At 40.6% G+C, this 20768-nt stretch overlaps 1 protein-coding gene across 1 annotated transcript in view; it reads left to right on the top strand.

Moving 5' to 3' along the window:
• LOC104082233 (RING1 and YY1-binding protein-like) overlaps positions 1-20655 on the top strand; it is a 41587-nt gene extending 20932 nt beyond the window's left edge. Inside the window, 3 exon segments of the mRNA XM_009585269.1 lie at positions 15392-15568; positions 15674-15772; positions 20033-20655. Of these exon segments, the coding sequence (XP_009583564.1) occupies positions 15392-15568; positions 15674-15772; positions 20033-20285 (529 nt within the window). The 3' untranslated portion in view covers positions 20286-20655.
• The last annotated feature ends 113 nt before the right edge of the window (positions 20656-20768 follow it).

The following is a 20768-nucleotide window of genomic DNA, read 5'->3' as shown; positions in this document are numbered from 1 at the left end:
GCCTCCCTCCCCAGAGCTGCCGCTGCATCAGTATCAACCCAGCTGGTTTTGTGGCTGCGTTGGGAGCTGGCGAGGGGGAATAAGTGGGTTTGAAAAGCTGGTGGCAGGAGCAGGGCTCTCATGGGGAGTGGGGCAGGGCTGTCTCACGTGGGCAGTGCAGGCGGACGGGGAAGTTTTGCGATGGTTTGAATCCTGGTACTTGCTGCTGCTGCAAGTGACCCCAGAGATTATTAAAAGATGATGATGAGCAAATATTTTCTGTTTTTTCCTCTAGATGGTTTGTATGCGTGTAATTGCTCACAAAGTTATGCTAGCCCCGAAAGCTAATGCTCTTTTCACTCCTCAGTTTTAGTGCAGAGTGAGGGTATACGAGCTCCTTAGGAAGTGATTGCTCAACTCGGTCCCCACTGTTTTCTGCAATGCATTTGAGTAAAAACAAGGTTCTGTTTTTAGCTTGCTTTAACTTGGAAATTCTGGTGATAAGCAATTAGCTGCACAAATCCAGGAAGAAATTAGAGGAAGAAGCAATGTAAAATAGTATCATCTCACTGAGTCATTTTTGCAAATCTCTAGAAGCAAGTTCTTTCTCTAATCTGGTAGATGTGTATCACAAGCATGGTGTAGTCCTGGGGCTCAGAAAAACTTCATTTATTTTCTTCTGCTGTGGTCAGCCTCAAGCAAGCAAGTCACTGTTTGTCACAGTTTCCCTGTAGTTAAATGGAAATAAACCTAACCAAGGGGTGTCTTGGTAAATACACCTGACATTGAGGTGCCTGGATATATTGTGATGCGGAGAGCTGAATGATAAGCTTAAACCAGAACTAAATCCAATGCAGTTGGACTGCTTAGTAGTGCTTTTCAAGACTTTCTTTTAAGTTGTTCTGTTGTTGTGTTTGCTATTATAAAATAATTAGTATGTGTTTATTAGCAGAAAAATAGGTTTATAATATGTTGTCTAAAAATCCCTGTATTTAGTTATATAGTTGGTAATCTTTATCTTTCTCTGCTCCAATGATAATTCACAAAACACCTGTTACCTGACATCAGATATAAAGTAGAAAATCTTGGTGTGTATGGACAGTGTGTGGTGTCTGAGAGGTTGTAGAGGACGTGCCATGTGCTGTGCTTGAGCTTTCTGTTATATTTTGTTGTATAGAGGAAGTGAAACTTCAGCTGTATTTTGCATACTCTTTTCTTCCATTTCTGAGTAAGATCTCTGCTGGCTTCTGTATTTCATTCATCTACAAACCAGTTTCACTTTCATTAAACTTTTTAGTTAGGCATGATGTTAAATTTGCATTTATTTGATAGTTGCACGTTGTGTGGTATTTCCTTTTGTATATTCATCCTGTAAGAATTTACAGTGGGATTTACCCACTTGAAAATATCTCAGTTATCTTTTATATAGAAAAAATGCCTAAGCCTCATTTCTTTCTGCCCTGACTAAATGCCAGGCATAGGTACAGTTTAATAGCAATCTCTTAAACTGGTGAGTGAGAACTGACTTGGTCACAACTCATTTTTCAGCCTGTGTCTCTGAATTTTCACTGTCATTATTTAGTTAACGGAAGGTGCATTATGTGAAAAAAAAATTACTCAAATCCAGAACCTTTACGTGCAAATTTTGAGTCATTGCAAGACAATAATCAAGTGAGGACGGATGTTTTGTACGGGAAAGCCCTGTGTTGACTCTCCAGCCCTTGGTTAAAGGATTGTGCTGAATGCTGTTGCTCCTACCTTGCATATTTGCCTCCCGGAAAGCAAGTGGTGGCAAACACCCAGACACTCACTTCTGTATTTCTTTCTCCACCAGTGCTGGAAAGTGTAGTAGCTGGGAAGTTTTGGGAGCCGTCAGCCGTTGCTATGTGGATGCCGTTGGGTCCTGCTTCGTCCCAAGACTCTCCAGATGACATAGTGCATTAGGCTGACAAACCCACACGTGTTGCGGGTCAGGCAGGCTGCCAAGCGCTCAACCAGCGGGGAGAAAAGGCATTAGGAATCCCAATAATCCGCACATCAGTCTCTGTGTGCTGCTTGGTCAGTAGAGACCGAACGAGTGAGCTGTGGAGAGATTGTGGGTATTAAGTGGGATGGGTAATGAAAGGCTGTGCTGGCGCTGATGTGAGACTCTTTAAATGGAAAATGACTTTAAATGATGGTGCCAGGGCGGTTGGAGCGATTTGCAGCTGGCACAGGTTCACAGTGTAACTGGTCGTTTTCAGCGAGACTAACCACTTCTTCAGGATGGAGCACCAGAATTGTTTTGAAGAATTAAAAAAAAATGAACTTTTAACTGAATTTGCTTGCTTTCCCCCTTTAGGGCTTGTACCAGAATGATGACAATTCAGGATTTTGGTTGTGCATGTGTGTGTCTGTGTGTATACGGATAAATGCAAGCCATGTGAGCTTATACAAAACTGCAAAATACCAGTCATCAGAATGATAACAGTGTTAGGACACTCGAGAATACAATAAAATGAGTATTTTAGGTTCAAGATTACCTTATCTGAGAACTTTCTTTAAAAATGATGTTTTTGTCTGGACAAGTCGTTATCATTGTTATCTGCAGATCAGAAGTTGGCTTGCAGAGGACGGACTTGGAAATGTTTCTGTTGTTTGAATTAATTATTTTCGACTTTTTTTTACGTAGGATAGTGCACTCTGCTAGTTTTGTTTATAAAGGTAGTTGAGTTTCCCTATCCTATAGCGTGCCAGGCACATGTAGATAACTCTCACTGGTACTCCAAATAAGGAACCAACAGTTTACTAAGTAGGTTTCTTCTGAGGCTTTCTAGTTAGGGGGAGGAAGAGCTTCTGAACTGAGTATTGTAATATTATTTCCTGGCAAATTTTGAAACCATCTGGGTCAGTTCCTCACGCCCAGGAGAAATAATTCTGAAAGCAAACGTTTCCGTGCTCTTGGGCAGTGTTGTTCCCACGGTGCTTGAACAGCAGCTATCAATGGTAGCCCAGCACCTGACTTCTCCTCCGGCTTTCCTGGGCAGCAGTGCATGCATGTCCATGATTGCCGCATGCTGTGCCACCTGGATGGAGCCAGACACCCCGAAATGTCATTTATATGTCTGTGTTCAGTTATCAGGTTGTGTTCAGGGGACACAACGAGGGAAAAAAGCTCCTCTGAGCATGTGGTGGCCTTCTGAAAACACATCTGCCTGCCTCATTGTCCTTCAGTGTCTTTTTCTTCTAGTGTTTAGGAAAGCAAACTGATTTCCTAAACAGTAAAGTTTCCTCTTAAACCATTGACAATGACTATTTCACCGCAGATTGTACTGGGACAGAGGTATGAAGGAGTAGGTGGGGTACCACTTACTGGTACCAGTGGGTACCAGCTGCCCGTGCTGCAGCCTGGTGCTGTGCTGGCTTCCCGGACAGCGCTGGGAGCAGCGGAGCAGTGTCCACTCCACATTGCAGCAGCCCTGATGTGTGTCTCAAATTGCATAGCTGCTGCAGGCTGGAGCTTTATCGGCAAAGCTACATTCCTGGTTGTTCAAGGACTCTTGAAATGCCGCTTTTATATGAAAGGAAATCCTATCATAGATGTGTTTGGGTTTTTTTGTTTTTTTTTTTAATAAAAAGGAGGTTTTGCTTGCTTGAAAAACTCAATTTCTGTCTCTTAGGTAAAGCCTGCAGTTTTTGATGTAGCTGAATTAAAATTACTGCGTTGCTCAAATTGGATGCTTTTTTTTTTTATGGCATCCCTAGAGATTTAGGGCCTATTGAGACTATTCAGCATCTGTTGTAGAATTGGTAGTTTCTCATTTTGCTTCTATGTGAACTTAGCCTGGTTGGTAAATGATAGAGAAGTCTCCCCCCCCAAGTGTACAATGTTCCAGTGTCATGCAAGCACAGTGAAATTTTACTCTGATAAACCACCACATCCCTGCATTGCGGGGGGCTCCACAAAAGAGTTATTCAGAAATTTCTTCTTTGTTTTTAAGCAAAGCTATCGTGCCTCTCTATCCACAGGTTAGGTATTCAGATTATCTTCGTTTCTCAGAGTGTAAGTATTATGTAAATTTAAGCATTATGCTTAAGTGACTGGAAACCCGTTATGTAGTTCTTGCTAGTGACCACTGCTCACAGGTTCGGAGGCTGTTTCAGTCCTGTCGATACTGATCTTAGGACAGTGTTTGAAAGGGTGACAGCAATTGCAAAAAACCTGACTCTTGATCTTTCTGCATCAGAGCTGATTTTAAAACTTAGGCTCTAAGTTTTAAAATTTCAGTCTTCAAGTTTATAGAAATTCACCTTGTTTCAAAGTTAAAATTTACCTTCCATTTGATAGTAAAAGTTATGGATGTTGGAAATGTGTTGTCAAAACACAAATTCTGGACCGATGATACTGGTGTGCAACTTCAAAACCTTAAAATCTCGTTCAACTCTAGCTATACAACAGGTGGTGTTTTAGACCCATTATTTAAATGTTGATTTTTTTGCACACATAGATTAGACCATTTCTCTTCCTTAAAAAAAAAAAAAAAATATTGACAGGCTTCTTTAGAATGGTATTATATGTGATGCTACATTATTAGGTATTGTATGTCTGATACATATTCAAATTTGGAGATGCTTGAGCATGTTTGAAGAGAGAATGCTCTTATACCTCGTCTTCCTACAAAAGTATGGGTTATTCTTTGTGCTTACCCAGCAGCATACTTTTAAGGAGGATGCTTTTGGAAATGTATTTTACTTTTTAGTTTTAGTACGAACTTTTGGGGAGGGAATCAACTTCAGAATTTAACTGACATCTCTTTTTTTGGTAGGGAACGAATTTTCTCAGCATCTCTCCTTTTTCCTTGCTTGTTTTCCAAGTTTGGTGTCTCTCCTGCTGTGATTTTGAAGTGTGAAACTTAGGTATCCCAAAACCTGGAGGCAGGTGCTCCCGAATGGGACATGTGAGGCTGGGTTAAAGGATGGTGTATACGTGACAATTTTTGTTACTACTCAAGATTTCAGTGTCTGAAATGGAAATACATATATTAGCAGCAGTAATAAGGCACTTTTATAACACCAAGTCTGGTATTCCTAGTTTATAGCTGTAGTTAGAGTTGCTATAACTATTATTTTCCTCATATTTTCATTATTTTAATTTATAACACAATAACCATAAGCAGTTGCTTTGGGGAATCTACATGTTAAATTTTCGTCAGACTCATTTATACTGTCATGCTGCCAACTGCACCTTGTTACTCAACAGGAAGTTTTGAGCCTGTTTGCTTTCCTCAGAATTATGCATATCTTAATAAACAGACAAGTAGGAAGAAGTACTTAAGTAGTTGGTTTTGTTGTAAATCTGAGTATTTTATTATACACATCTTGGTTGCTGCCAGCTTTATGAACTGTTCTCAAATTTTTGCTAGTGAGAGCAGCTTATTTTTGACAAGCAAGTAAAAACACCTTAGTTTCATCATCTTTCTGGTGGTAGTAGGCAAGTAAATTTTGTGCTGAGATCAGTGGATTTTCCATAACAATTTTATAAGTCGTCGTAAATCATGGAACATTTGGCATTTTGCAGTAAGGTGTGTCCATAGATGAAAACACCAGAAGCAACTGCACAACAAATTTTACCGTTTTGGTGTACAACCTGCTGAAGTACTGATTTGAATTTTCAGTGATGGATTAACCTGAAGCTCCGAGTGGATCAGTGAATGGGTCAATAGCATGATGTGGGTGGCTGCAGTAAGTTTCTAGAAATGAAGCTTGTGCAGCCCTTGCAACATAAGACTAAAATTATTGGTAACCAAAGAAATTCACATACCTAAGAAAAATGATTTAGTAATCTCAAGGCCATCTTTTCAAGTTCAGGCTTGGTGTGAGCTTTACATTTACGGTTGCATCTCATTTCGTAAACACTCGCTTGTGGATTTTGTATATATTAGCACAATTTTTCTACTGTTGTAGAACTTCTTCCCTACAAATGCAATAAATGAATAGGAGGCAATGCTTTTTTCTGAATGCTTAGCCGCGGATCTAACTACTACTGGTGGTAAGCAAATGCTTAGGCAGAGAGCAAGAAGGAGAGTTGTAAAGTTCTTGTTCAGCTGGAATTTAGGGTGATGTTGCAATTGGGAATTGATGCTATTTTAATTTATTACATGTTGCAAATTTTGGTTTAAGCAGGAGAGAGATATTGTGCTCTTTTTTCTTAATTTCTCTTTTTTTTTTAAACAGGCCATTAAAAAATCTTAGTAGAAAATTATGTTTTATGTAAAATAGTGGAGCAAGAAAGCGTCTGAAAAACTGTAATTCTGGCTGTGTACTTTTGTCTTAGATCTTATATGTAGTCATGAATCAGAAGTAGCTTTATAGTATTTGTAAGCATAATGAAGTTGTGATCATTTGGACAGTTCTGCTTCCCCATCAAACAAGACAAACATGCTTAAAATGTGGTGAATTTGGTGCTTTGCCAATTCTTTACTCAGTTTACATTTATTTAGAGGTGTGTTGAACTCCTTATTTAAGGAAATGTGCTTTATTTTGTAACGAAAGCAGAAAAAGGTAATTCAGACTTTTTCCCATTCTAGTCCTTAAAGGATGTTTCTATTGGAAATGGTTCCAGCAGATGAATGCAGGTGCAACTTCAGCAGTGTACAGCTCTTCAGCACTGCCTTGCTGTAGTGTATAAATATATATATATAACATATACCCACAAGCTCCTGCAGTGCCCGCTGACGGGGAGCCGTGCAGGTGAGCACCGCACAGCTGGCGAGGACAGGCGTGGGGGCTGCACCCTCCGCCGGTAGCTCCAGGGATGGAGCCGAGACCGGCCGGGAGCAGTCGCCATCGTTGGAGCAGGTCTCTGCCAGGGATTCAGGCTGGGCAGAGAAAGCAGCTGCAGGGTGAATATCTGCTGGACAGCCTCAGAGCTTTCGCTGGCACTCGTTAGTTGCTGCAGATTAGATAGGAAATTGTCTCCTGTTGCAGCTCAGATAAGTGCTACAGATGAAAGGATGGGCGAGACTGCCAGTGCCGCCTGAGCTTCCAGGCAGGCTCTTACTCGAAAAGGAGAAACAGAGCAGTATTTCTTCCAAAACTTCAGCATGACTTTTGTTTTGCCTCCTGCAGACATAGTAAGTTAATTTTACGGTATTAGTGGTTAAGTAAACCTCAAGCTCTCTTCTGATAACTGATACTCAGCATTGTTATTCACCATCACCGCTATTTTCCCTCCATGCTCTGGTATCAAAGAAGCCTGAAGAAGAACTTGTGTTTAACTTTTCCTTTTGCCATCTTGTGATTTCAAATTAAATAGCTGCAAAAGGGGAGAGTTGTTGCTCTTGAGAAGTGCTGTTTTGCAGGAGACCTTGTACACATGGCTCTTCGTTCTCCAGAGTGTACAGGAGCTTTTGTTTGCTACTGTCTTACACTACTTGGTATCATGAACACAGAGGCATATCAGAATAAACCTGTAATCCAAAACACGTGCACCATACAATGTTAAACAACTTTTTTTGAATTATTTTTATAAGGGTGCGTGGTAGAGAAGCACAAAGACCCAGGCCAGTAAGGTAAGCAGAGCCCGTGAGACTGGGTGGAGAAGACCCAGGCTTATGATCAGTCTCTGGCTCAGTACTTTTTAACCAGAAAGCCCAGTCTGTGATTTATCAATTTCCCTTGGAGGGCGGGGAAGAGGTTTTGTGCAAGTTCTGTATACTTGCAAAAATGCAAACAGTGGTGCTTCTCCACTGAAAATTTTCCAACAAATTCCCAAATCGCCCCGTTCTTCGACTTGAGGCTCTTTTCTTGCTGGCAACCCACCAGGTCCTAAGTCCGACTGTGCAAGGAGCACCATATAAGATGTTTTTTATTTAATTTGGTACGACATTAATGGTCCCGGTTTGCTTTCACGTTTGGATTTGTGGTAATGCCTATGTGACCAATTACAAGAAATGTTATTTGCAGTTTTGGGTTCTGTATTGTATTAGAATGGGTGTTTTGAGAACTTACATGACTACTCGCAGCTTCGGCATGGCAAAATTCTGGTCAAACTGCTTCCAAAAACGTCTTATGGCCCTGAATTTAGACTTATTTTGTGATGGGATTGTATGAAATAATGTATATTAAAAAAGAACTGTAAAAGTATTGAAAAACGTATTACACTATGCTATCGAGCAGTCATACTGAAATAGTTTCGTAGATCAGTTCTGGAACTTGCTTAGTACTGGATTTGTGGTTTTTAGCATATTTTCACTAAAAAATCAGAAACGTGAGCTGCAGAATCTGTGCAGTGGCAACTCTCTGGGAATAAAACCTTTTGATTTATATGCTTTGATTTGTAAATATGCCCAAATAATTAAAAATAAGCAATGCTAAGGCTCCTGTAATGAGTAAGAATTGAGTGTTCTTTTTACACGCATCATTCAAAGAGGCTTTACCCTGTAGTGGCACAGAGGCAGGGACTAGCCGCTTTTCAGCAAACAGTAATGCATGTTGGGTTGTGTAAAGGGAGGTGGCAGCTTGCATTTCATTTAATAGCTTTCCAATTCTTAATTTGATAAAAAAAAAGAAAAGGGGGGAGAAATTGAAGAAAAGCAGGTTTTCAGCCTAAAAGTCAGGGGAGCTGGCAGCTTTGTGAGACCACTAAATATTAAGTACTGCTAATAATTTTGAACTTTTTAGAATTTAAAAACGTAAGTTCTGTGGGAGGTGTTCAAACTGTGAGAAATGACCTGAAGTCTAAAAACTTCCGGTGGACAAACATGAAGTTTAAAATAGTCGTCTTCTGAAATCTGAACAGCTCAAGGTCTGTTGTCGTGGCTAGGAATAGTTATCGCAAAGCTGAGGCTCCCTTATCTCTGCGTTGCCCATTCTTGGCTTTTCCGAGGAGATGGGAGACAGTGGGCTGGATGGTCAAGGAGGAGGTTGAGGCTTTCTGGAGGTGGCTGTACATTTTTAAATGTACTTAGTTTATTTTGTGGCGAACAATTGTTTTGTTTGTGTGAAGCTGTTATTTTCATTCACATTTTTTCCAAAATGTTCAGCCTTAACACTCAGAGTCTTTCAAACATGTTGCTGTGCTCTTCTGTATCAGGTTAGTAGCAAATGCTGTTCTCTTCTTCAGCTGAAAGATAACCCTGTCCTGCTGGCAATGCTGTGAAAAACCAACACCTGCAGCCCAGAAGTGGATGTTCCTTAGATTAACTTCTTTATTTTTAAACATCTGTCTTCTAAATAAAAGCACAGCATTAGCACATCAGTGTTAAAGTAAAATTCTGTTCTTTCAACAAAATATTGCTCAATCATATATTTCTTGCTGTTTGTCCTTCTAGTTGTCTTTTACTGTTTTTATCGTTGCTTTGTGGTCTTGGGAGAACTTACCAGATAAATGTATACAGCTTCCATACTGCTTTGCAGTTGTACTCTAAGGACAATTTGTCCATTCATCCTTTTTCTTGTTGCTAAAAAGGACCGTGCGGTCATTACAAATGAGCTGGAAAATATGCATGCAAGAATGAGTGCTCACCCCGTCATGTTTATGGCTTAATTTTGCCAAAACTTTGGTTCTTCTGGATGTAAAATTCTTTTAAGGAGATGTTAATTTTTTTTTTAATGTGTTCATGGGTTAGTTTCTAACCTTGGTTTACAATCTTGCTCCAAAGTGTGCTTATTGTATTGTTGTTCCGGTACTAACTGTTTTGTAAACACTCACGTCAATACTTCTAGTCTTGTTTTCTTGTTTTTCTTTGCTCAAAGATACATTCCTGTGTGACTAGGATTATTAAAATAATTATGTACTTCACACTGCACAGCATATGCAACACATTTTCTCAAAGAAGCGGTGAGCTACACAGAGCTCTGCCGGTATCGCGGCTTTCATCAACGCCAGAACAGCATGAAATTATCCAAATCCTTGGTACTTCATGTTACATGAGGCTTTTGACTCTGAAATCCCACTTGATGCCACTTTCATTCTTCTGATAACATAGTTGTAGGAAAGTAAGAGCAATTGTAATTAGATCCACGTTTCTGGGGGTTGCCAGAGTCCCTCAAGGTCTCTGTGTTGCTGTGGGTATAAAGCAAGCCGCTGTTTCTGCTCCAGAGTATGTGCAGGAGGTGGGTGACTTGCCTTTTCTCAAGGCAGCGGGACCAAAGAAATCCCAAACAGATACAGAAATTAGGGTCACGTGAAAAATATGGTGCAACTTATCCTCCTATATCCCTATTGAAATCCAGGTCTGAGTAACCACCATGTGTTGGATGTGCGATGTGATTTGTGCTGCTCTACTCTTAAGCCCAGTTGCAGGGGTTAGGAGTGGAGCAGCAGAATTCCTGGGCATCAGTGCTCTGGATTTGGTCCCAAGACAGGCTTTAAAGGGAAGCTTTGAGATGCAGAAAAAAACGCAGGTAGTGAAGCACTGCGAGGTACTTGCCAGAACCTTAAAAGTACATATTTTTTCTGTTTTCAGGAGCACAGTAACATAGGCAGTGAGCCCTTCATGAAAGGTCTTGCTTTTATTCCACTTCCTGTGAGCCAGACATCCCAGTGTCACTTAATATGACAATCTTGGGGTATAGTATTTGCAGGCATAATGATTCTGTGTGGGTCTGTTATTAAAAGGTAGTAAAGAGTATTTGTGTTCATCATTTACGATAGCTGATGGTAAAGACCTAGGTGTTAAACCCATGCTTGGAATAGACAAATATATTGCAGCTTTTTTATCCGTCAGTATGTCCTTGCTGCAGAGATCACTGATTGTTGCACAAGTATCTGCTCCTGTGAAGTAAACTACGGTTTAACTAATGTGAAACAGTTTATTTGGCTGAACATAATTTTGAAAGCACAGTTTAGTTTAATTGCTCTTAGTTTTAGACAGGGAAAAGATAATCCTCTTTATATTGAAAAAAGAAAAAGGATAATATTCATTTATTTGTCACATCAGGGTTGGATCTTGGTGGTTGAGTCTTTACCCAGGCTGTTGCTTAAATTAGGGGAAAATTGTCCAAACAAAGCATAACTTTTCCTTCATGTTCAGGTGGAAGGAAACATACCTATTTCAGATACTTTCATTGAAGATTTGTTCTTACAATGTTCACCTGTTGGCATTATCTGCTGATAGGTGTTATTGCACAGTACTGTTGTCTTTGTTTTTGAAAGCACTCACCTGATACTAGGTGCAGAGTAGGCATAAGTAATGGTGGCCACCAAGGTGTAATAGCACATTTCTATTTGTAGGGACACAGGTAGGGGGGGAATCAAGCAGAGTCTCTTGTGGCAGGCGTTGGGCGAGTAGCTGTGGTGCCACCGACCCCCGTCAGAGGGGACCCAGCATGGACCAGGGAACAGATATGGAAATAGTGCATCTTCTTCCTCTCGTCGGGAAGACCTGCTGGCCTGCAAGAAGCAGAGCACTGTGGCTCAGCGTTTGATGTCTGCTTAGGAATTCAAGAACCAAGTGTAATATTAAGTATTGCATCTCTTCAAATATTTTTTTTGGAAGTTGAGACTTGCTAGGTGTGGTTTGTGTGTAATGTTAGTTTAAATCTTCTACTAAATGACAAGATAGTTGTTCCTTAAGTGCGAGTGCTGGTTAGAAAGCTTGGAAGAGGCCAAGTTGGGGTTTGATTTTGTCACTTAGATGTATTCTTTGTTTATATGAATGGTTTCATATTACAGAAAGTGAGTTGATGAGCAGATTTTGGGGGTAAAAATGATTAATACTTGTTAATGGGGCTGTTTATTCTTAGAAAAAATTTGGAAGGGGCTACAAGTTTCTGTTCAGGATATTCTGCTCAAATGATATATTAAAAAAAAATTGCATATTTAGGTTGAAACATTCTCCTTGGAGATTGCAAAAAAACCCAACAACCCCGAAACACCCCCCCTCAACTGTTAAAAAAAAACAAAACAAAAAACTACCACCAAAATTTGGGGCAGGGAGAGTCAGACACGTTACAGTGTTCAAAAATAGAAGAAGAAGAAAGGGATCCTTCTGTTCTTAAGAATACAAATTCTGTGGTAGAAGCCAGAGCACATTAAATAGTTTTAGCCCAAGTGGGCATGAGGCTTGTTTCTCTCCACTGGTATTTTTTTCCCTTCCTTGTTCAAATTCTGAAAGGGAAGACAACTAGTATCCACTGCAAAGTATTACTGAATTTATGCTTTTCCTTATTTCAAGACGGCAATGCAAGCTTACTTGCTGCCACAGCTGGGGAGGAATTCACGACACTCACGAAGAGGGTGGCTGCTTTGACAAACAGCGTGACTAGGATAGGGCACGGATGGCTGTAGAGGCAGGAGCGGTGTCTGGCGCGATGGTCTGTGCTGGGGGTGCTAGATCAGATTATCAGCATTAGCCCTTGAAGTGTGTTTTTTGGTAGGCAGGGAAACTTGGAGCAAGTTTTGGATACGGCAGCTACTTTACTCGATTGTGGTTACTATGGTTATAGTTTGCTGTGGTTAAAAATGTGCTGCTCTACTTGCTTTGCTTGGCTTTTTTGTAAAGGGCTTGTAACCAGTGTGTCCTGGCTGTAGTGGCCGTGTGGGTGTTATTTGAAGGATTTTATTACTTGTGTTATTTTTACTATTAGTATGCCAGTTGCTTAACTTACCTGCTTTTTAACCATCCTAAGCTTGCTGCTAGTGTGAGCAAAATGTACAAATTAAGAATTGGAAAACTATTCAGTTATTTGCATTATTTTTAAAAAAAAAAACCAAACAACCCAAAACAAAATAAATCTGTTCTAGTAGTACAGCAGATCTTGAAACATGCTTGGTGTTGACCGAAGTCTCAGCAGCTTTCTGCTCCCTTCCTCTGTGCAGCAGGAGAACCCCCGTCAGCAGGGCTGGCCCCCCTTCCTGCGGGTCCCGTGCCTGTGCACGCTGCTGCCTGCTCTCTTGGCTTTTGGTTTTGGGTTTGCCCTTACCAGGGAGCCATCGTGGCGTCTAAGAAGCAATATGCAAATACGGGGTTTGGAGAAGTTGTGCTAGTTATGTCAGTGGCTGGCCAGAAAATGATAAAACTTAATAAATGTGGTGTGCCATCACAGGCACAGATATGGAGCGGGAGAACACGGGGGGAGGTGTCTCCGCAGGAGCACTTGAAGGCTGGTCTTTTTTGGGTTCCAGCCTTCTCTAGGGAAATGCAGTTGACTTATTTATGTATTTTTTTTATTTTAGTTTAGTTGAAGTTTCTATTTTAAAATTTGTATCTTCATTCAAGCAGTGCAGCACTCCTGCAACAGGAGTGGCAGCTCAGTAGCTGTGGAGGTTGGACGTAAGGCTTGGAAATAACGTTGCAAGCAGGCACATCAGAGTCGTGCAAAGCAGAAAAACTTTGAAGGTGCTCTCAAATTCTTGAATTGGGATTTCCCATGAATGTCTTGGGTTTCTGACTTAGCTGGTTGTGTAAACAGCAAATAACTGTAAGTCTGGGCAGAAGTGGCAGCTTCAAGCAGTGAGGTTAATCATCTATAATCATGTAGGGAGATGGTATCTGCCCTCTCTTTGAAGATTTCTTGACACTTTATCTTTTTTTTCTTTTTTTTTTTTTTTTTTTGTTTTTTGAGTAGGCTGTTAGGTTGCTTGACACAAGCTAATGTCAGCTTTTAGTGTGGTTGCATCAATCTGAAAAATCTTTTCCATGTAATCAAAACACTTACGTGTTTATTCTCAGTCATACAGACAGAAATTGCTATATATGGGATTTTAAATGTGAGGATGCTAAATATCTTCACTGTTCTGTGGAACAGGTAACTGCTTGATCTGATCTGCCAAACATTTCAGCATCGTAGTTATTTAAGGCTGAAGACTAGATCATCTTTGTTCACTCACTAGATCATCACTTGTTCATTCAGCAATATACGCAGATTGTAGCATAAAATGAATTTCTGCGTTGGTGGTGTTGAGGTGGGTCAGGGGCCTGATCACAACCTGTTGCATAGACTTTATAATAAGCTGAGGTAGTGAAATGAAAAATTTCGGTATATCTGGCTTCAGTAAGAGCATCTTGGTACTATTATACAGAAAACCAGCACCGAGAGAGGCTTAGTAGATACTTGGTTTTTCCTGTGACAGGGAGTAGAACTTTTTTGAGTGTTCCATTATCTGTGTGTATCGTCTCTAAATGCAGATGTTACATGTGAGCAATTAGTGTTTTGTACATTTATTTTTTAAACCACATGAAAGCACTAAGTAGCTTCTTAAGAAAGTCTTTCTAGATGTTTGTAGTAAAAACTAGGTGCAGGTACAGAGCTCTGCAGCGGAAACCCTTGGGTTCCCGTGTTCCAGTAGTAGACAATGATACTTGCGTACTACTTGCATTGACAATCTATTGTAGTCTAACCTGTGCAGAAAATTTGAGTCGTATTTATGACCAATGTAATGGCTATGGACAAGCATGAACAACTGTTGCAGTTAGTATTCAGCTCATAATGGAAGACTAATGGAGTTGATAACCTGGTTTTCTCCATCCGTCCGCCTGCCCCCCCGCCCCCCCCAGCTGTGTGGACATAGGAAGCATAGATCTTTCTGGCATGTTGAAGGGCTGAATAGGTCGTGAATAGTCAGAGTATTCAGAGTATAAACTGCTTTGTGATATGCCAGACGGAAAGGTTTCAAGTTAAGCTGAGAGGAGATGAGAGTTTGGATGAGGAATGCAGAAGAGAGGAAGGTACAAATTTCTGTGAGATTATCTGAGGATCAGTAACTTTTTTTTTTTAATAAATCATAATTTGAAATGGAAGTAGTCTTTGAAAGACAGTTTGCTTGTGTATTTTGTCCGAGCACCATTGGGACTGCAGACAATTGTGTGAAGATGGTGTGTCGGAGGCTGGCACGGCCGTTCCCCCATGGAAGTGTGAATGCCCACTTGTCTTCTGTGCTCCTGCCAGTGAGCTTCAGTCCCAGGCCTTGGGACAAAGTCATCTCAGTTACCTTCTCTTGTTCTTTGTTATTTGTGTGAGGTTTGCTGCTTCAGGGAACCAGAAGCTCATTTGAAAAATTGAATTGAAAGATATGAAGGAGACGATGTTTATCAGGAAACTTATTTTTATCACTCACTCTGTTCCTTCTCTTGACGTGTAGCCACACTGCGTGGCTGGCAACTTCTTGAAAGCTGCTTTTTCACTATTGTCCCCCAAAATTGGCTGCGATTCCATGACATGGATGGAAGAAAGGGAGCATTATACTTAAGAATGTTAGATGAGGCTAAAAACTGATGAAACAGCAGTTTGGAGTATTTCTTAATTTTAAAATTTCTATCTTGTTTGGTAGCAGCAGTAGTACTTCACATTAAATAAGGACATCCATTTGGTTCTTTATAAGCAGAGTATTCTTCTGTGGTTGCTGAAATAAGTCTTCATACTGCTTTTGGTGAAGTTATTTTTACTGTGTAAAATTGACTATAGATCTCTCTTTTTATTGTCATTATAGAAAACCTAGAATAAACTCTCAGTTGGTGGCACAACAGGTTGCCCAGCAATACGCAACCCCACCACCACCTAAGAAGGAGAAGAAGGAGAAAGTGGAAAAACAAGACAAAGAAAAACCTGACAAAGAGAAGGAAATTAGTCCAAGTGTTACAAAGAAGAACACTAACAAGAAGACTAAGTAAGTTTGAAGGGTGCACTATTAAATGTGGAGTAGCACTGTACGTTGATTAATTGTGCGGGTAATCTAACATCATATTCTCCCTCTTCCCTCCAATTCTTACAGACCAAAGTCAGATATTGTGAAAGATCCTCCTAGCGAAGCGAACAGTATACAGTCTGGGAATACTACCACAAAGACCAGCGACTCAAATCACACTTCAAGGTAACTTTAGTATAAAGTTAAGCTCTCGGTATCTGAGAACTGTGTTAAATAGCAGACACTTTTTTTGATGGACTGACAAAGACAGAGTACTGTCTAACCCACGGGGTCTGTCAGTATTAGTATGGGAAGACCACCAGTGGCCAGGAGCCTTCTCCATGTACAAGCACTCAAACGCTCTGCTGGTGAGGACAAATTCAGGCATTGGAAATACTTGTTTTGTCATCCACTCAGTTTTTGTTCCTCTGCTAAAATAATAGTATTGTCAATTGGGCAGTAATGCTTTTGGCTGTAAAACACAGTGGGGAGAAAAAAATTAACCAGCAATTGTAGTGGTCTTTATCAAATTCTTATCGTCACTTGATAGCAGTAACAAAGGTTACTTTTTAACTTCCTTATCCATAATCAGTCACTGTAATTGTCAAGATAATTATCCAAGCATACGGGAATTAAAAGACTGCACGAACAGATTTGCTGGAATCTTGCTATCAACAAAAAGCATGAATGGTTGGTTTCATATTTGTCTAAGTTTCAAATGAGTAGCTGTCTATGGAGAGAGGTTCATTCCTAGTCTTGCCTATACTGATACTCTATGCTTGTTTTCTTTAAGTGGTACCTTGTGCTCTATTTCTTAAATCAAAAATTCGGTATCAAAGTACAGTTTTTATATTATTAAACTTACAGAGCTACAAGAGGCGGAATTCAACTGGGAGCTTTGCCTATGTGGGCTATACAAGAATTGCACCTCTTCTTAAAATGTGCTGTAATAAGTATTTTATAGTGAAGCCACGTGAACTGGAGCAATATTAGTTAGCTGCAAACAGTTGTAAGGCACGTGGGTAATATGGTTTGCACTGCTATTAGCATTAAGGTTGGCAAGACATGACTGCAGAAAACTGTTGTCTTGGAAGTTTTTAAATAATAGCATGAAAATCTTTAATAAGAGTGAATATCCTTTACACAGTAATTCACTTGAATGTAGTGAGGGCAGTGTGAGATTTGCTGTGCTAGAAGACTGAGCTGTTCGCAGGGACTGCTGTTAACTTTTCCTCAGCCCCCAAAGATTGAAGTGTCCATTCCTGGTTTGATTAGAGAAATATAGCTTTATTGCAATGATTTTTTTTTTGTCCTGTTCTTTTTGAAATGGTATTTATTTTGGGACTTAGGATGCAAGAGGCTTGATGGACTTGACTAATGACATAGTATTAAATTGATAGATTACATCAAATAATTGTTTTTACTCCTTGAAGGAGTCACTCTGTCTACTGCAGAGTCTTTTAGTCCATGTTTTGTGGCAAGCTTTTGTCATTCCTAATTAATTCTTAATAGTATCAGGTGTAGCTGGATATTTTTAAGGGATACATCATCTCCTTCAGTTCTTAAACTGTCTTTTTAAGTGCTTAGTTTAGTGGAACTTTTCTTGCAATTCACTACCCTCAGGAGTGCTGTCAAGAGTCTTTTTAAAGGATCTGATTTTTAGAGAGTCGCAAGTTACCTGTTCAGGTTTTTTTTATGCCCAGATTTCTTAACTGTTTTTTTTGCAAGTTGTCTTTTAAGGATCTCTGGATTTTTAAGAAACCCTGTTTGAACTTCTTGGATACTATGCCTGTTTCTGACAAAATATCTTGGTTTATTCCATGCCTTCCTGTGCACTTTCAAATTGATTGTTTTGAAACACATTTCTTATTTGGCCATAAACCTTTTTAGCTATGAACATGAAGCACCAGGGTGTTTAATTTTGCAAAATAACGTGAATGGGCCAATCCCTTTGCCTCCTATAGGAAGCAAAAATTGTATGCATGTGCTGAAGAGATTGTCTGGAGGTTTCCATCTGTGCTTCATCAGCTCTTTGCACAAGGGAGACCCCTAAAACATTTCTCAGAAATGGTTGGAGGGCTCACTTCTAAAACTGACACTGAGAATACGTTTGTGAGAGGGACTGTTGAGAAATCCTGCACCTCAGCCCTGCTTCTCCCCAGTCCTTCCATGTTACTTTGTCAAGGCATTTAAAGATGCATGGGTAGTTGCATTCAGGCGCCTGATGCATGGCTTATCTCAAAGGCTGCTGGTCGCGGGAGCTTTTCTGGGCAAAACTTAATGCAGCTTAGGCCATATGAACTCCTGGGGTGGTTTTTTTGGTGGTTTTTTTTTGGTTGTTTTTGTTTTTCCCCCTCCCCTAAATATGACTATCAATGCTGGCTTTTGACAAGCAATAGCAGGAGTGCATGTTCAACCCTGTAGAAAGGTGGAGGCAGCAAGGTCTGTTCCGCTGTCTGGGCCAGCATTTTTTTGGCTGTTTCTGAGTACAGGGGAAAACAAATGACCCAGTCAAATTACAGGAAGAACTGGGTTTCCTAGAGGAACTTGGGGCGTGGGGAGGAAAATACGTACGCATACTACGCTTCCGGGAATGCTTGCTGCTGTGTTTGCTGCCGATGCTTTGGGGGCAGCCTTCATCTGCTGAGATGCTATCTGAAAGCTGATGGAAATCCCAAAACTTGCTGAGCTAGCTGGCCTTTCTTGTTACCCACGAACAAGGTGACATGATTTAATCTAGCCTGTGGTTATGTGTTGAATTTGCCAACTCCTGCAAGCATGTATGTACAACGCATACGCGTGGGTGCGTGTCTCACTGCTGTGGGAATTCACTAAGCACAGCTATGGGTTTGAAAAGGCTGGTCACGACGGGGCTGTTTCAAGTAGGAGGTTTTACTGACGGTTATCCCGGCACAGTAGTATTTTAATTGTATTTTCTATCAGAAATGCTTTTCCTGTGGTACTTGTTAAAAATTGAAACAGTCTCCTAGGTTAGCTATGAAAATACTATTTTTGGTGCAGTAACTTCATTTTTGGTAAGGAAGTTTGCAGAAATACAGTTGCTTTATTTTTGAAGCTGTACATCAGTCCTTAATATGTTATTCTATTCTGTCTAGTTATAGAATACTACTTGGATAACTACTTTTTGAGGACTTTTCCCTTGTTAACGTACCACTGCAAGCCATTGAGTAGGCACAGCAAATACAAAGTCAGCTTAATTTCCTTTTTTTTTTTTTTTTTTTGGTTTGTTTTGGCTGCATTAGTCTAGTGTGCTGCAAACAAGGAGGAGTAAAGGCAGATTGGTTTAAAAACTGGAGCTTGATCCCAGAGTAAACCAACCTTCCCTCCATCCCTTGGAATAAGGCAGTTCTCAGCAAGCTACTTTTCACTGATGTATAAAGACTCCATTTTTATTTCCCTATTGGGAATGTTCCACTGCTTAAGCCTGACCCTTAATTAGGAGCAAAAGCTGTAAATTGCAGCAGTCGCTGCAGCTGACTTGGAATTTGCTGGTAGCTGGAGGAATGTCCAAGGTTTGTTGTATCAGAGCTTTGGACCAGCCCCTGAAATGTGCATGAATGTCAGCTTCCTAGAGTCTAGACCCTTATTAGTTACGTTACTAATTGAATGATAGCACAGCATGCAAATTACTGAGATAATCCTGAGCTATAAATACTAGTGTGTTCTTTTCTAGTGGTTTTGATTTTTTTTTTTCCTTTTCTTTTTTTCTTTCCCTTCCCCTAACCAAAAGCACTAGCTGCAAGAAATACCGTTGTACATTCTGGATTTTATTTACAATAGCCTCGGTTCCAGAGGGAACATTTTGAGCGATTTTACACATAGGCTGATTGGGCATCTGATTTGTATAAGCTCAAAGCAGTTGAAAGAGAAGCCAAGTTGTCCCAGTGCCTGTGTTTGCAGCTGCAGAGTTCCAATATGGGAATGAAAGAGCTGTGGTCAAATGCTTTCATGTGGTTTTGTATTGCAGAGTCACAGCCTTGTCTCATAACATCAGGGCACATGATGAGATGGTGAATTTAGATAAGAGAACTCTTTCATCTGCCCCTTGGGGAGGAGATCCTTCGGTCTGTCTGGCTCCTGTCCGCTTGGCTCTGCTGTAGTGTCCTCCTTTCTGGCAGAGTTGGATTAGGCATAAGTCTACAGCAGACACCCTTTGCAGAGCTCTGTGAGACAGGTCTTTTCCTCTGGGGCTGAGCATGCTGCTGCAGCCCTCGCAGCTCGGGCTGTCGCAGGGAGCAGGTCAAACCTTCGTCCTCCCCTGTGCAGCACTTACTGCTGCTTAGGTTCTCCTCCCAGTTATTGCCATCTGCGCAGGCGACTGGAGGACAGGTCACACCGAGTTTGTTGTCAAATGTTTTTTCTAGTAAACTTTTCCTTTCTCGTTTATTTTTATTCTTTTTATAAATGTTTGCTCATTTATTTTAGACCCAGACTGAAAAATGTGGACAGAAGTACCGCACAGCAGCTGGCAGTCACAGTGGGAAATGTCACAGTAATTATCACAGACTTTAAAGAAAAGACTCGCTCTTCTTCCACGTCGTCTTCTACAGTGACCTCCAGTGCAGGATCAGAACAACAGAATCAGAGCAGCTCGGGCTCTGAGAGCACAGACAAGGGCTCGTCCCGTTCCTCCACGCCAAAGGGGGACATGTCAGCAGTCAACGACGAATCTTTCTGAAAATTGCACATGGAGTTGTGGAAACTATGAATCAGGGTATGAAATTCAAACACTCCACCTGCCCATGCTGTTCAAATCCTGGAGAGCCTCTTCTGTGCTTGAACACACACTTTCTCGGACATCGACCTCTTACTGATGCAACCAGGATAATTTCTGCTTGCTGTGGGCACCTGGCCACCAAGGAATTTCTCACCCTAACGATTACTCTTGACACTTTTATGTATTCCATTGTTTTATATGATTTTCCTAACAATCATTTATAATTGGATGTGCTCCTGAATCTACTTTTTTATAATATCTGCTGTGCACAATTTTCCATGAACATTACAACTTTTTGTTTTGGGGTAGGGAGTGGGTGGGGAGGGAAGGGGGCTTTATTTATTGCATTCACAAACTCCATCCTCTTTCAACATATCCTTTTTAAGTTCAGTTCTTCTTCCAGTTATACTGTGTACTATCAGTTTTGATATAAATTATATATAA

This window comes from Fulmarus glacialis, unplaced genomic scaffold (genome assembly GCF_000690835.1).
Source record: "Fulmarus glacialis isolate BGI_N327 unplaced genomic scaffold, ASM69083v1 scaffold38249, whole genome shotgun sequence".
NCBI lineage: Eukaryota > Metazoa > Chordata > Aves > Procellariiformes > Procellariidae > Fulmarus > Fulmarus glacialis.
This window is presented reverse-complemented; position numbering and strand designations above follow the sequence as displayed.